This window comes from Bufo gargarizans, chromosome 1, assembly GCF_014858855.1.
Source record: "Bufo gargarizans isolate SCDJY-AF-19 chromosome 1, ASM1485885v1, whole genome shotgun sequence".
NCBI lineage: Eukaryota > Metazoa > Chordata > Amphibia > Anura > Bufonidae > Bufo > Bufo gargarizans.
The window spans coordinates 728,910,744-728,926,243 of record NC_058080.1 but is presented as its reverse complement, the minus strand read 5'-3'; the positions used below and the strand labels follow the sequence as shown (position 1 = coordinate 728,926,243).

At 50.1% G+C, this 15,500-nt stretch overlaps 1 protein-coding gene across 1 annotated transcript; it reads right to left on the bottom strand.

Moving 5' to 3' along the window:
- Positions 1–280: 280 nt before the first annotated feature.
- Positions 281–9,785, bottom strand: MEX3C (mex-3 RNA binding family member C). Its single transcript, XM_044276394.1, has 2 exons — positions 9,322–9,785; positions 281–4,181 (listed from the first exon to the last, which is right to left on the bottom strand). Exons 1-2 carry the CDS (start codon positions 9,617–9,619, stop codon positions 2,986–2,988), a joined length of 1,494 nt encoding a protein of 497 aa, XP_044132329.1. The 5' UTR covers positions 9,620–9,785; the 3' UTR covers positions 281–2,985.
- Positions 9,786–15,500: the final 5,715 nt, after the last annotated feature.

Here is a 15,500-nt window from a genome sequence, read left to right as displayed (position 1 = left end):
AACTATGAATTTTCCTACACCTTCTTGATGGGTCACTAATTCTACAGGTTTGGAGTGTGTAGGGGCAGACCGGGTATGAAGATGGCTACTAGGATTTCTACATTTCCAGGAGTAAGAACAGATATAAATCAAGACAGAATTAGAAGGTTCTTTAGCTGCTGTATTAGCAGATCCTCATTTGTTACAAGGACCCATAGTGAAGAGGTCCCCGATATAAAGCCCCCTTTGTCCTCCAACTCCCAGCAGAAAAGAAAACTAAGAGTCAATAAGCTGAAATAAGTTAATGGAAACATGTCTTTATTAACGTTTAATATCCAAAAAATAAAACTCTTATAATTCTCTTTACAGCAAATATATAATATCAGTGCTTTGGCCGTAATAAGTTAAAGGCCCTTTATCATAAAATATATGGTTTTTAACCTTTACTCAAACTGAATTTATAATCCCTATACTTCCCTACATATACATAACAAAATTGTAGTAAAATTAGCAAATACTAAACTATATTAATAGATTTTTCCATAGTTATTAGAAATGGTACACGCACCTAATGTATCGGGTAACTCCTTGGCTTGTTAGTTGCCGTGTACGATGCAATAATAGGATTTTTTTTTTAATTTTCGTATATAAAACACATGCTTGGCGAACGTTCGTGCGAACTGGCTAAGACGGCAGCTAAAATGTTTCAATACTGACTTAAGCTATTCTACAAGCGATTAGCATCGAAAGTTTGCAATACATTATTTTTAATAATAAGCCATCAAGGCAAATATTATACCCCCCCACCCCCCCCCCAAAAAAAGTTCTACAATAAAAATAAACCCCAAAACAGTAATCTGTAAACTTTTTTGTTTTTAATATATTCATACGAAATGTAACTTCAAGTGGAAATAAAAAATTAAAGATTTATATTATATAGTCGGTACAGACTTTACAGCTTCGGTTGTTGTGTTGTGAAAAAATAAAATTATTTCAAAAATATATAAAAAAAAATAATCCTTAGGGAGTTTTCTTTCTGCACTTTTTTTATGCAACCACAAAAAAAAAAAAAAATAATAGTTGACTGAAAGATTTAAAAAAAAAAATAAATCCACAGGCTGAAATGCAAAAATGAAAAAAAAAAAATTATACACCTCCCAAAATTCACTTGCAGTGTTAAGAATCCTCTAAAAATAAAAAATAAATTTAAATTAATTTTCTTTTTAAAATTAGAGAGTATAGTTAAAAAGTCCCAGCCTTTCCCTTGGTTAAGTAAAGCTAAAATTCATTCAAGTCATGGCTGGCTCATAAAAAGTGTTCACATTTACCATCACTTTTTTTTTTCCTCTACAAGAACAGATTGATCGACTCGATCAGACTAATAGTTGGAATGGAGCATTCGCTATTAGCTGCTTTGTGCATTGTAAAGCTTTTGAAATAAATCCAGAAAGTTTTTCTTTCTGAAAACTGGCAACGTTACAGTCTATTGCGGTAGTGTTTCCACTAGAGAGCCCCATGGTGGAACAAAATAAAAAAATAATAAAAATATTGCCACATGAATTCCTCTCAGTGAACGACTCCTCTGAACGTCATTGCAGAATTCGAGGGGATACAAGTGGATGTATTTTCGACCTGGGAGCCTGTCGGGTCCCCTGTGCTGCCCACTGTAGTGACAGGCAAGCCCGCCTCCGCTGTCTGTCACTTACAAATTAACGGAGGGTTTTTCAGCCAGCGGTGCGATGATATCCAGGCCCCGCCTTCCAGACACTGATTGACAGGGGGGCGTCCACACAGCATGGCACTGCTTGCTGGCTTTTCCCGCACGTGTGAGTTCCGGAAAAACTACATCTCCGTCATACTTATAAATGACAGATCGCTCCAGTTTTCTCAAAACAAAAAAAAACAATTAAATTAAATGTAACATTGATCGAAAACGCAGTCCGTCCCAAGTTTTGATTTGGCGCAGTTCACACCGTTGATAACTGTACACCGTATACCATGGCTAGTGACTGGCAGTGCTGATATTTTTTACCATTTCTCAAGTGGCGGCTTTTAACAATAGTGTGAATTGCATCTTGCGTTGCATCTTATTCTCCAATCACATCAAGAGCTGCATTCAGATTTCTGGTGGCCGCTAAAGAAATCCCTAGAGCTATAATAATTAATTAAACAAGGCTGCTTCCCCCCCCCCCCCCCTCTAGATGCTGTGCCTGGTATTGCAGCAGAGTACCGGGGCTGAGCTGCCTAGTGAAAAGAGGAGCACTGATTCCACGAGAAAGCAGTTTTTTTTTTTTTGAGAGACAGTACCGTAGCCAAATAATTGAATCATAAATGTCAACGCTACGTTTTTCAAAGAGTCAACTGGTGGAAGGATTCCAGGGTCAGGACATGCTGCGAGACGATGCCAAAAACGGCAGCTGTGACTGTGTGTGAACAGGAATAAATCATTAATCGTACCCAAGGGACTACCTATACTACAGAGAATCTGGCTATCCTCAGCACTGGTGTAAACAAAAAACCAGTACAGACACTGAACCAGCAGGGAGCGCTTGTCCCATTATAGCCAACCTACAGAATTTGGAATGCCGCTCTTGATGCGCCTAGAGATTCAAGATGACGCAACCTAAAGATCTGTGGGCGTGGAACACGTTTAGACGTACAAGACGAGGCGCAGAGTCCTCCCAATTCTTGAGCCTGCAGTGGAACTAACATTAGAGATCGAGACGTTCGTTTCCACCTATGTAAACATATTTGTGAATGTAAACTACCCGGAAATCATAATTTACCATGTATACTAGACCAACACCAATGCCAATTAACTGGACACCACCAAAGTCGACCTGGGCATGCAGTAACTTCTATACGGAGGTGGTAGCAGCAGTTTTATTTCTATATTTAGCCCGACTCTCGCCTTTTCCATACATGAGACTATATAGATTTATACATATGTGTTCGAGGAAGATTGCTATAGAGTATTTCTTTTATATATGCATATCCGCGACAAGTCTAAGAATGGATTCGTATTGCCTGGTTGACTGGAGACTGGCAGACTGGGCACAGGGGCATCTCCTTCTGGCAGATCTTGTTAGCACATTCCATGCAGAAGAAGTTGTGGCCGCAGGGTACGAGGGCGGCAATCACCTCGTTGTCGAAGCAGATGACACAGTCGTGCTTCCGCCTCGTCTCGGGCGGTGAACTGGACGTGGAGCCTCCGCTGGAAGAAGAGTAGCTGTTGGTACCGTTGGAGAAGGCCGGGATGTAGTTGGGAAGCCCGCCCTTGTTTGTGCTTGAAAGGTCACTTCTAATACTTCTGGTGAGGGGGTACTCCAAGCCTTCGGGGAAGGTCGGAGACATGCTGCCTCGGCGCTGAGATTTTGCACCCACATCATTTCCATAGCTGGAGAGGGGATTCACTGGGTCGAAGGGCGCCCAGATAGTCTCAGAAGGAGATGGTACTGGATCGAAGGCAGAGGTGTCGGCGAGATCTTCGGAGGCCATGGTTGGCATGGTTTCTCCAAACCAGAAATTACTTGCGTTGAACGGACTTGTTGGACTAAAATCCGTCAGTCTATTACTTCCCATGAAAGAATCGGTGGAGCCGCTCCCCAAAGAACTGGAACTATCGTTGCGATAGTTGGAAACCATTTTGTTACGGCTGGGGGCGGTGGCATTGGCGTTTAACCAGCTGGCAGCCAAGCCGCTCGCTTCAAAGCTGACATCTGTACCGTTATAGTGGAAATCATTTTCTTCGTTGAGCTCGATAAAGTTGCCGGTACGCATGGCTATGTGCATCTCGATCTCCTCTCGGGCCCGGTCGACATTCTCGGGCATACCGGTGACCTCGAAAACTGGCTCTTTGTCTCGGCTTGGAGTGACGATGTAGGTGTGGGTTTGCTGTTGTATACGTTTGATGGTGGCTCCCTTTGGCCCCACTACTAAGCCGACCACTCGGTAGGGTACCCTCACTTGAACTGTAGTTTGACCTGGAAGGTTGGGGGTACACTGGGCGCTGCCCACGGCAGGGCCGTTTTTGTTACGAGATGCTCGGATCATGGAAAAGTGCTCGGCTGCCGAGAGGATCTCTCTTTTGGCCATGGCGACGTCCTCTTTTCTTCCAGTCACGACAAATACTGGCTCTTCCCCGCGGACTGGAGTTTTGATGTACGTGTTAGTCTTCGCCCGCAGAGCTTTGATCTTGCAGCCTAAAAGTGAAAAAAAAATAAAGTTGTCAGGTTGTCACTGAAGGAGGTCAATACTGAATCACAAGACAGAAGCATAATCATGAGGCTATGCAGTCACCAGATTCTCAGTAGTGCAGCCTCAGGCTCTGATGCCTCAAGTGATTATCTCTCCACCTAAAGAAGTGGACTAGCAGTTTTCAATTAGTAAATAGGTAGGCCTCTTAAAAGGATTGTTCAGGACAAGAAAAAGATGTCCGCTTTCTTCCAAAAAACAGCCTCACACCTGTCCATAGACTGTGCGTGGTATTAGCGCTCGGCCCCCCTTAACCCCAGTAGAGCTTAGCTGCTATACCAGTCACAACCCAGGGCCAGGTGGGGCTGTTTTTGGAATAAATCAGACATTTTTACTATTCTGGAAAACCCCTTTAATAAATTTGCCACTTTTTCTAACAGTCTGTGCTCCAGAAAAGCATATCCCACGGCTGGAGTAGATTTGTGCTATAATTCACATCACCACTCTCTGGTGTAAGTGACAGTAAGGGCTCATTCAGACGGTCGTATGCTGTCCACAAAAATGCGGATCCGTTTTTTTTAAAACAGATAGCATTCAGTATTTTTGCAGACCCATAGACTTCAATAGGGCCATGTCACGATTTTCACTGACAAGTATAGGGCCCCATAGAAGAGAATGGGTCAGTATCTAACCCGCAAAAAAAATAAAAATAACGGATCCACATTTTTGCAGACAGCATACGGCCGTCTGAATGAGCCCTTAATCTGTTGGAGCCCCCATCCCTACCACTTTTTTTTTGTAAGGTACCAGGAGTGGTGGAAAGTCGCAAACATGGCTTGTGCAAAGCCCCCCCAAAAAAAAAGAAAAACACCAACCCCACGGTGCTGCAAATAGGACGCTAGAGTCCCCCATGTTCACTCGCTAAAGCAGTGCAAGGAGCCCGCAAACAGTTCCTCAAATCTCAGCTTCCAGAAGCTGCTCCTCTCTTGTCCAATGGCTGTGTCTGGAATTGCAATTATTTAAAGGCAATGTCCGCATATAATGGTCCAAGTGCTGTGGCCTCTTCTTCGGCCCATGACGTCAAGTCCATCAGTCACATGGCCTTAAAGGGGCTGTGTCACCTCAAACACTGGTGGCATATCTCTAGGATAGGTCACCAACGTCAGACGGGTGCCACCTCTATCCCCCTGACATGGGTGGCATCTCCTAGCCACCAATGTTGGAAGTGAGACAGTCCCTTTAATGCAGCCTGCTCCCATCGCAGTGAATTGGGCTGAACTGCAATACCAATCACAGCCACTATACAACGTACGGCGCTGTGCTCGGTATACCATAAAGGAGCGGATCATGTGGGGGGGTGCTCGGAGTCGCCCCCCCCCCCTTGATCAGACATCAATGACTCATCCTGAAATAGGTCATCAATATTTCATGACCAGAGAACCCCTAGAAGCAGTGAATGAATGAGCAGAGCGAACATGGCACTATGGCACATAAAGCCGCCGGACATGCTGGTAGTTGTAGTGTCCGATTCCCTTTCTAACGATCTGGCTCTGGATGGACACATTACTTATTCCTGGAAACCCGATCCTACATTATATGATGATCGGAGCCGTGACTTCTGGGCAGCAGCATGATGTCATCATCCTCTAAATATCCGATTACATCACCACCACACTAATGATTCCGGATCAATGACTTATCGGAGGTGTCCTCTCCTGCGAGGACCGGCATTAAAGGGACTGTCCACATGCCTGGTTCTGGGAAAGCTGGGTGACACATCCCCTCCCCGAGTCCTGACTGGTCGGTGTGGATCCATCAATGCCCATCGGCATTCATAATTCACCTCCAGTGTCCAGATTTCTGCTTGCTGTCAATGAATGGGAGCACTCTTGTTTACATCCAGAGGCTGAAAATGGATCACAGCTGGGGGTTGGCCACAATTGTTTCCGCCATAGATAATACACACACATATACATCTCCCGTCCTCGTAGTTTGCTACAATGTGTCAGTGCAGGCAAAAGGCATCAGCCTGGAGTGTACACCGCGTCTCACCGAGGACTGGATACCACTGTAACCAACCCTCAGCTCTGAGAAGTAGGGGGGGGTACAGTGCTATGGGCAGGGCCGCAGCACTGGAGGGGTTAAATCTGCCGGGACTGGACCGTATTACAGGCTCACTCCCGCCACCATCTCGCACACGCGTCGGGTCGGGAACTGGTTCGGCTTTGTTCACCAGAGACTAGACGACGCGGGATCGGATTTCGGACGGGGCTGCACAGCGACGGTGGAGTACAGGGTGATGCCGCCACCGCGCGTTACCCATGTCGCGCCGGTCGTACGTGAACGGATTTCTTGTCGCAACACGTCGATGTGCAGCCACAAGCCTTATACAAACAACCACAGAGACAAAGAATGCTGCCATACAAAGACAGCAAGCAGAGTTCATGAAAAGCCCGAAGAACGACACCAGGAAGATCTAATTGAAGGACCTCTATCCCACCCCCATTACAGGGATCTCCACCCCAGTTCCAGGCCAGCACCACCAAATCCCAGTGACATCATTGGCACCGGGTGCCACAGATTGGCATGTGATTGAAGGAACATATGGTAGGGGCACTTATAGAACCCCCCCTTAAACAAAGCAGGTGGGGGAGGGGGGGGTTGGGCAGCAGAAAATAATAGGTGCAGAAACGCGCTGTGCACGCCTGAGCTGTGCGAACGGAGACCCCCCCCCTATTGTCTCCGGCAGAGCACAGCAGAGGTCACGTGACCCCGACGACACGGAGATCTGCCGCACATCTGCAAGACGCAGCACTGGTTTTACGGGGGATGGGACCAGTGGTAAATCATTTTCCTAATTCTGGTAATGTAAAATCTACGGAGCACCCCCCCCCCCCCTTCAATGGTGGGGGATGGGGCCACTGTGGGATGAAAACTACTGCACCAGGCTATGGGGGTAAGGTGCTGCTACGCGCAACTGCAAGGTCATCCATCCCAACGTCGTCTACAGGTCCAGCCGCTGCACAACTACAACTCCCAGCATTCTTTGGGTCTTACAGATCAGAAGCCTCGGTTCTTGCCGCCCAGAAAAAGATAAGAAATGGCCTATCCCCTCTATACCGGATAGGGGAGAAGCTATTAACGCCCCTTTAACAGAAACGTTGTCGTAAAGATCGGGCCCGCTACAATCGGATCCAGTCCAAGCCATTGCTGATACATTGTGACGCACTGTCAGTACGGGGCCAAAGGACGCACAGAATCTCTGCTTATGAAGGTAGAGAAGGACTGACAGCAAGCAGAGATCTTGAAAATGGCAAACAATCGCAGTGGAAGATTTATCAAAACTGGTGTAAAGTAGGACTGGCTTAGTTGCCCCTAGCAACCAATCAGATTCCACCTTTCAGAGCTGCTTTGGAAAATGAGGTGGAATCTGATTGGTTGCTATGGATGCATGGCGCAATATTGCTGCCCAAGATACCATCTGGCGGTGCCCTTACCCTCCACTAGGGGCAGCTTTGGGGTTCCCTTCACCCATTATGTGTATGCCCTGCGCCCAATTTAATCCCAACCCCTCATTGTCACTAATGGTGCTGACATGGCGCCCGCTCTCATCACTGACACAACCCCATCACATGGCAACACCGCATCCTCGGCCGTGGGGACACCCAGCACCCAGTGAGGCCCCCAGTATTCGACCATTGCCACTAAATACAAATGACAAACCATTGTTTACACCAATGCCCACCACTACCCCTCCCCCACAGTCACTACTTTGAGACCCCTCCTTATTACTCCCTCCCCCGGGCACACTCACCCTGCCTACCAGTCTTTATTATCCCCTCCTCCAGGCACACACACCCCGCCTGCCCACCACCAGTCCTTGTTATCCCCTCCCCCGGGGCACACTCACCCCGCCTGCCCACCACCAGTCTTTATTATCCCCTCCTCCAGGCACACACACCCCGCCTGCCCACCACCAGTCCTTGTAATCCCCTCCCCCGGGGCACACTCACCCCGCCTGCCCACCACCAGTCCTTGTTATCCCCTCCCCCGGGGCACACTCACCCCGCCTGCCCACCACCAGTCCTTGTTATCCCCTCCCCCGGGGCACACTTACCCCGCCTGCCCACCACCAGTCCTTGTTATCCCCTCCCCCAGGGCACACTCACCCCGCCTGCCCACCACCAGTCCTTGTTATCCCCTCCCCCAGGGCACACTCACCCCACCTGCCCACCACCAGTCCTTGTTATCCCCTCCCCCGGGGCACACTTATCCTGCCTGCCCACCACCAGTCCTCGTTATCCCGTCCCCCAGGGCACACTTACCCTGCCTGCCCACCACCAGTCCTTGTTATCCCTTCCCCCGGGGCACACTTACCCTGCCTGCCCACCACCAGTCCTTGTTATCCCGTCCCCCAGGGCACACTCACCCTGCCTGCCCACCACCAGTCTTTATTATCCCCTCCCCCAGGGCACACTCACCCTGCCTGCCCACCACCAGTCTTTATTATCCCCTCCCCCAGGGCACACTCACCCTGCCTGCCCACCACCAGTCTTTATTATCCCCTCCCCCAGGGCACACTCACCCTGCCTGCCCACCAGTCTTTATTATCCCCTCCCCCGGGGCACACTCACCCCACCTGCCCACCACCAGTCCTTGTTATCCCTTCCCCCGGGGCACACTCACCCCACCTGCCCACCGCCAGTCTTTATTATCCCCCCCTCCCCCGGGCACACTCACCCTGCCTGCCCACCACCAGTCTTTATTATCCCCTCCCCCAGGGCACACTCACCCTGCCTGCCCACCAGTCTTTATTATCCCCTCCCCCGGGGCACACTCAACCCACCTGCCCACCGCCAGTCCTTGTTATCCCTTCCCCCGGGGCACACATCCCACCTGCCCACCGCCAGTCTTTATTACCCCCTCCCCCGGGCACACTCACCCTGCCTGCCCACCAGTCTTTATTATCCCCTCCCCCAGGGCACACTCACCCCACCTGCCCACCACCTGTCCTTATTACCCCCTCCCCCGGGCACACTCACCCTGCCTGCAGTGCCCACCACCAGTCTTTATTATCCCCTCCCCCAGGGCACACACCCTGCCTGCCCACCGCCAGTCTTTATTACCCCCTCCCCCGGGCACACTCACCCTGCCTGCCCACAATCTCGGCGACGTGCTCGGAGCTGGGCACCGGCACCAGCTCGTTGGTGTTGACGCTCTTCCTCCGCACGGTGATGGCGGCCTGCTCGGCTCCCCCGGGGTACTGGCCCCCCAGCAGCAGCATGTCCCCGGCATACACAGCCGCCTCCTCGTCGTCTCCAGGCCTCTCCTCCTCCTCAGCCTCCGCCGGGGCCTCAAGTGCCGCCAGCCTCACCCGGATCTCCTCCAGCTCCGGTGTCCAGGAGGCCGCGGTGCCGCTGCCACTACCACCACCGCCGCCCGGCATGGCGATCGCTGCGTAGTCGGACAACGGACAATCAACTCATGGATCCTGCAGACATCGCCCGCCCGCACCGGTCATTCACGGGGCGCCCGGCCGCTCCACTTTTCCTTTCTTCCCACTCCCTCTTTTTTTCTCTTTGTTTCCCCGAACCCGGCTGCACACGCCTCGAGTCCCCGCCCCCTGCACAAAAGGCCAGCAAACCATTGGCTGTTAGATGAGTGAGGAAAAACCATCCCGTTCTCTGATTGGTGACCACCAGATGCCAATAACATGGGAGGGGCGGGGCTTGTGGCGAGAGAGGAAAGGAAGAGGAAGTGTGTGATTTAGTGGGAGGGGCTGAGTCGGTGACGTCAGGGGGAGGGGTGAGAGTCTGCGGAGTGCGTTCAGGTCACAGACAGCCTGGTCTGCAGGAAGGGGGCGGGGCTAGCTCACGTCTACTCTATGGACTGTTCACACCTGCAGGTTTTCTTTAGGTATTTTTTTCTGCATTTGTGAATCATCAAAACAAAGTATAAAGGACGGATACGACTTCTTCTTATATCGACCCTTAGTTATGGCTTCTAAAACTGCACCAAAAACCTTTAGTAAACCTGCATGTGTGAATTTACCCTTAAAGGGGTTCTCTGAGATTTTCATCCTCAGTATCTGATCGGTGGGGGTCCGACACCCAGGACCCCAACCGATCAGCTGTTTGAGAAGACACCGGCGCAGTGTAAAAAACTCAGAAAACCATTTTAAAGAGAAGAATTTTAGATTTTTTCCCAAAAATTTGGCCTTGGTTTGGAGAGTGGGTGTCTCCCGTAATCGGATAAAGTAAGGCCTCCTGCACACGAATGTCTGCGCCCCGTGGCCGCGCTGCGGCCCGCAATGCACGAACACCGTCCGTGGGGCAGCCACAGCGGATCGCGGACCCATTCACTTTAATGGGTCCGCGATCCGGCCGTTCCGCAAAAAGATAGGACATGTTTTATCTTTTTGAGCAACGGAAATACGTGACAAAACCCCACGGAAGCACTCCGCAGGGTTCCGTTCCGTGCTTCCGTTCCGCACCATTCCGCATCTCTGGATTTGCAGACCCATTCAAGTGAATGGGTCCACATCCGTGATGTGGAATGGCCACGGAACGGCGCCGATGTATTGCGGATCTGCAAATGCAGTCCGCAATACGGCAACGGGAAGCACACGTTCGTGTGCAGGAGGCCCAAGGCGCTTGGCATTAAACCCTGAAGGATGCAGCTAATTTTTTCTGTTAATGTTTTTTGGGGTTATTTTTTGTGCCTTTTGAGGTGTATTTTTTTAAATTCTAGATCGCCGTTTGGTATTTTAAAATTTTATGTAGATTTTACATTTACATTACAATTTTTATGTCGTTCTCCAAACTTCATTTATGTGATAAGTTTTATTGTAGGATTTTTATGACTTATGTAGTCAAAAGTTTTAGTTTTTTTTAATTTATTGCAGCATAAAGAGGGTTAAATGATGAGACTGGGATCACGTGGTGGTGAATATATGGTACTGGGAGTGCGGCTCTCTGCGTTATACATTTAGGCTACTTTCACATTAGCGTTTTTCTTTTCCGGCATAGAGTTCCGTCACAGGGGCTCTATACCGGAAAATAACTGATCAGGATTATCCCCATGCATTCTGAATAGAGAGTAATCCGTCCAGGATGCATCAGGATGTCTTCAGTTCAGTCGTTTTGACTGATCAGGCAAAAGATGAAACCGCAGCATGCTACGGTTTTATCTCCGGCGAAAAAAAACTGAAGACTTGCCTGAACGCCGGATCCGGCATTTTTCCCCATAGGAATATGTATAAGTGCCGGATCTGGCATTCAAAATACTGGAATGCCGGATCCGTCCTTCTGGCCTGCGCATGCGCAGACCGGTAAAAATGGGAAAAAAGATACAAGACGGATCCGTCTGTCCGCATAACAAGCGGAGAGACGGATCCGTTCTTGCAATGCATTTGTGAGACGCATCAGGATGCGTCTAGCAAATGCTTTCAGTCACATCCAAATTGGCGGATCCGGCGGGCAGTTCCGACGATGGAACTGCCCGCCGGATCACACTGCCGCAAGTGTGAAAGTAGCCTTAGCCGTTCAGGGTGGGGAGGAGTAATGTTTAATGAAAAGGGTCGCCTATCTGAAGGAGGTACAAAGTAAGATGTCCTATAATATACTGCAATCAGGAAAATACATTTTAAAGGGGGGGGGGGGGGGCAGTATCACAAATTAAGACTTAACTTTTAATAAAGTAGGTTTAAAAAATACACAAAAGGGACGAGCCTAGAGAATCCCCCCAAAAGGACGAACAAACATAGAATCAAACAAAACACCACAACCAAACTATAACATACACAGAAGCCCCCAGAGGGGTGTCACACAGAAGCCCCCAGAGGGGTGTCACACAGAAGCCCCCAGAGGGGTGTCACACAGAAGCCCCCAGAGGGGTGTCACACAGAAGCCCCCAGAGGGGTGTCTTGAGTCGGTTGGTAGTATAGCACAATGCAGACGTGGCTCAGAGTAAGGCCCCATGCACACGGCCGTTGTTCACAGCCGTGTGCGGGCCGTGGAACCGCGGCCTGGATCCCTCCTGAGAGCAGGAGCGCACGGCGTCTGACGTGCACAGTTTAATGAAGTTTCCGGCTTTTTATAAAAAATATATGGATAATAAAGCATATGAATCTGAGGGACCAATATATCGGGGACCCCCCTCCCCCCACCAACCATGAACTTACTGTACTGGTGGTGGGGGAGAGCCCTTACTCATTTTAACTGACTGAGGGCTGCCCTCCCCCACCACTGCCCACCATATTCTAATGCCCCATATACTGGTCACCCCCACAATAATAACAATCAGAGCTCAACCCTCATGGACCATTCACATCCAGATCTCACCCCCCCCCCCCACACACACAGTAACCGTCCCCATCACAACCCCCAAAGTAGTCAAAGAGCTTGTTCTCCAATACCTCAGTGCAGCACAAAATACCGCCCCACCAGAAGCACATACCACAGTGCAGCACAAAATACCGTCCCACCAGAAGCACATACCACAGTGCAGCACAAAATACCGTCCCACCAGAAGCACATACCACAGTGCAGCACAAAATGCCGTCCCACCAGAAGCACATACCACAGTGCAGCACAAAATACCGCCCCAGCAGAAGCACATACCACAGTGCAGCACAAAATACCGCCCCAGCAGAAGCACATACCACAGTGCAGCACAAAATACCGCCCCACCAGAAGCACATACCACAGTGCAGCACAAAATACCGTCCCAGCAGAAGCACATACCACAGTGCAGCACAAAATACCGCCCCAGCAGAAGCACATACCACAGTGCAGCACAAATACCGCCCCACCAGAAGCACATACCACAGTGCAGCACAAAATACCGTCCCAGCAGAAGCACATACCACAGTGCAGCACAAAATACCGTCCCAGCAGAAGCACATACCACAGTGCAGCACAAAATACCGCCCCAGCAGAAGCACATACCACAGTGCAGCACAAAATACCGCCCCACCAGAAGCACATACCACAGTGCAGCACAAAATACCGTCCCAGCAGAAGCACATACCACAGTGCAGCACAAAATACCGCCCCAGCAGAAGCACATACCACAGTGCAGCACAAAATACCGCCCCACCAGAAGCACATACCACAGTGCAGCACAAAATACCGTCCCAGCAGAAGCACATACCACAGTGCAGCACAAAATACCGCCCCACCAGAAGCACTTACCACAGTGCAGCACAAAATACCGCCCCAGCAGAAGCACATACCACAGTGCAGCACAAAATACCGCCCCAGCAGAAGCACATACCACAGTGCAGCACAAAATACCGCCCCAGCAGAAGCACATACCTCAGTGCAGCACAAAATACCGCCCCAGCAGAAGCACATACCTCAGTGCAGCACAAAATGCCGCCCCAGCAGAAGCACATACCTCAGTGCAGCACAAAATGCCGCCCCACCAGAAGCACATACCACAGTGCAGCACAAAATGCCGCCCCACCAGAAGCACATACCACAGTGCAGCACAAAATGCCGCCCCACCAGAAGCACATACCACAGTGCAGCACAAAATGCCGCCCCAGCAGAAGCACATACCACAGTGCAGCACAAAATACCGCCCCACCAGAAGCACATACCTCAGTGCAGCACAAAATACCGCCCCACCAGAAGCACTTACCACAGTGCAGCACAAAATGCCGCCCCAGCAGAAGTACATACCACAGTGCAGCACAAAATACTGTCCCAGCAGAAGCACATACCTCAGTGCAGCACAAAATACTGCCCCAGCAGAAGCACATACCTCAGTGCAGCACAAAATACCGCCCCAGCAGAAGCACATACCACAGTGCAGCACAAAATACCGCCCCAGCAGAAGCACATACCACAGTGCAGAACAAAATACCGCCCCAGCAGAAGCACATACCTCAGTGCAGCACAAAATACCGCCCCAGCAGAAGCACATACCTCAGTGCAGCACAAAATACCGCCCCAGCAGAAGCACATACCACAGTGCAGCACAAAATACTGTCCCAGCAGAAGTACATACCACAGTGCAGCACAAAATACCGCCCCACCAGAAGCACATACCTCAGTGCAGCACAAAATACCGCCCCAGCAGAAGCACATACCACAGTGCAGAACAAAATACCGCCCCAGCAGAAGCACTTACCACAGTGCAGCACAAAATACCGCCCCAGCAGAAGCACATACCTCAGTGCAGCACATAAGATTGCTGTCCCCCGCTGCAGTATTCAATGGTATCACTGTCCCGAGGACGGCAATACAGGAGGGGACCTGCGGCCGCCGGCCATGTGTGTAAGTGCCTGATGCTTGTAGCATTAATGAATGCTGAGAGGATCAGATCGTTATGTACCCGGCTGGCAGCCATAAGGGAAATTCCCCTGTAAGGTCTATGGCCAGTCCACCCTGAATTTAACACTTTGTGAATGTATTATATTAAGGGCTCATACACATGGTCCGCAAATCGTGGATCCGCAAAACACAGATATACCGGCTGTGTGCATTCCGCATTTTTGCGGATTGGAAGGTCCGGCCCTCAATAGACCAGTCCTATCCTTATCTATGATACGGACAACAATAGGACATGTTCTATATTTTTTCTGGGGTCGCAGAATGGAGGTACGGACGGCACACGGAGGCCCTATTTAAGTGAATGGGTCGGCATCCGAGCTGCAAAAAATGCGGATCAGATACGGACCCAAACGTTTGTGTGCGTGAGGCCTAAGAAGCAGGGGAAGCCATGGACTGCGGTGCTGCACCATAATGTGCTTACATCCTCTCTGGCGCCATCTGCTGGTAGCCACACATTACTGACGTCTTCCAGTGTGGAGGTGAAAGGGAATGGCTGTAAATCACAGAGGAGAACATCAATTCTGAACCAAAGGGATTTGTTACGAATTTTTGGCAATTTTCGAGCAAAATACAGCCTGTGCCATTTTACTGTGAAAATTATCAGGAAACAGGGCAGGAAGGATGAAGAGGGAGTAGGGAGGCCAGGCAGTTAGGTTTCCTGGCTTCCTATCCTGTCTGGTGCAATGGACGTTTGGGTGTCCTTCTTTTCTGTGGCTCCATGGTCAGACGGCAGAGGGTACCCTGCAGCCACAGACTGACTGAGGGTGAGGGGAACACTCCGGACCCCGCGCAGCTCACCTTCAGGTCCTCATGTTTGTTTTTTTCTTTTTGCCCGGCACCGTTACTGGGAGGTTTGTGCGGCTTAGCAGGGTTGGGGGCATGGCCTGCAGTATCCTCCTTTTTGGGGTGAAGCAAGTGGCCACCCTAAAAGGATCACATGACCCTGGGAGGGAGAGGAGCTTGCCCTGCTGACAGCCTGTGAGACAA

What these genes read in the sequence shown, in the direction of transcription:
- MEX3C (XM_044276394.1), bottom strand. Translation starts at nt 9,619, where the DNA reads ATGCCGGGCGGCGGTGGTGGTAGTGGCAGCGGCACCGCGGCCTCCTGG. An exon ending in CGAGATTGTGGGCAGGCAGG is followed by an intron (nt 4,182 to 9,321) that starts GTGAGTGTGCCC and finishes TTTCACTTTTAG; the next exon opens with GCTGCAAGATCAAAGCTCTG.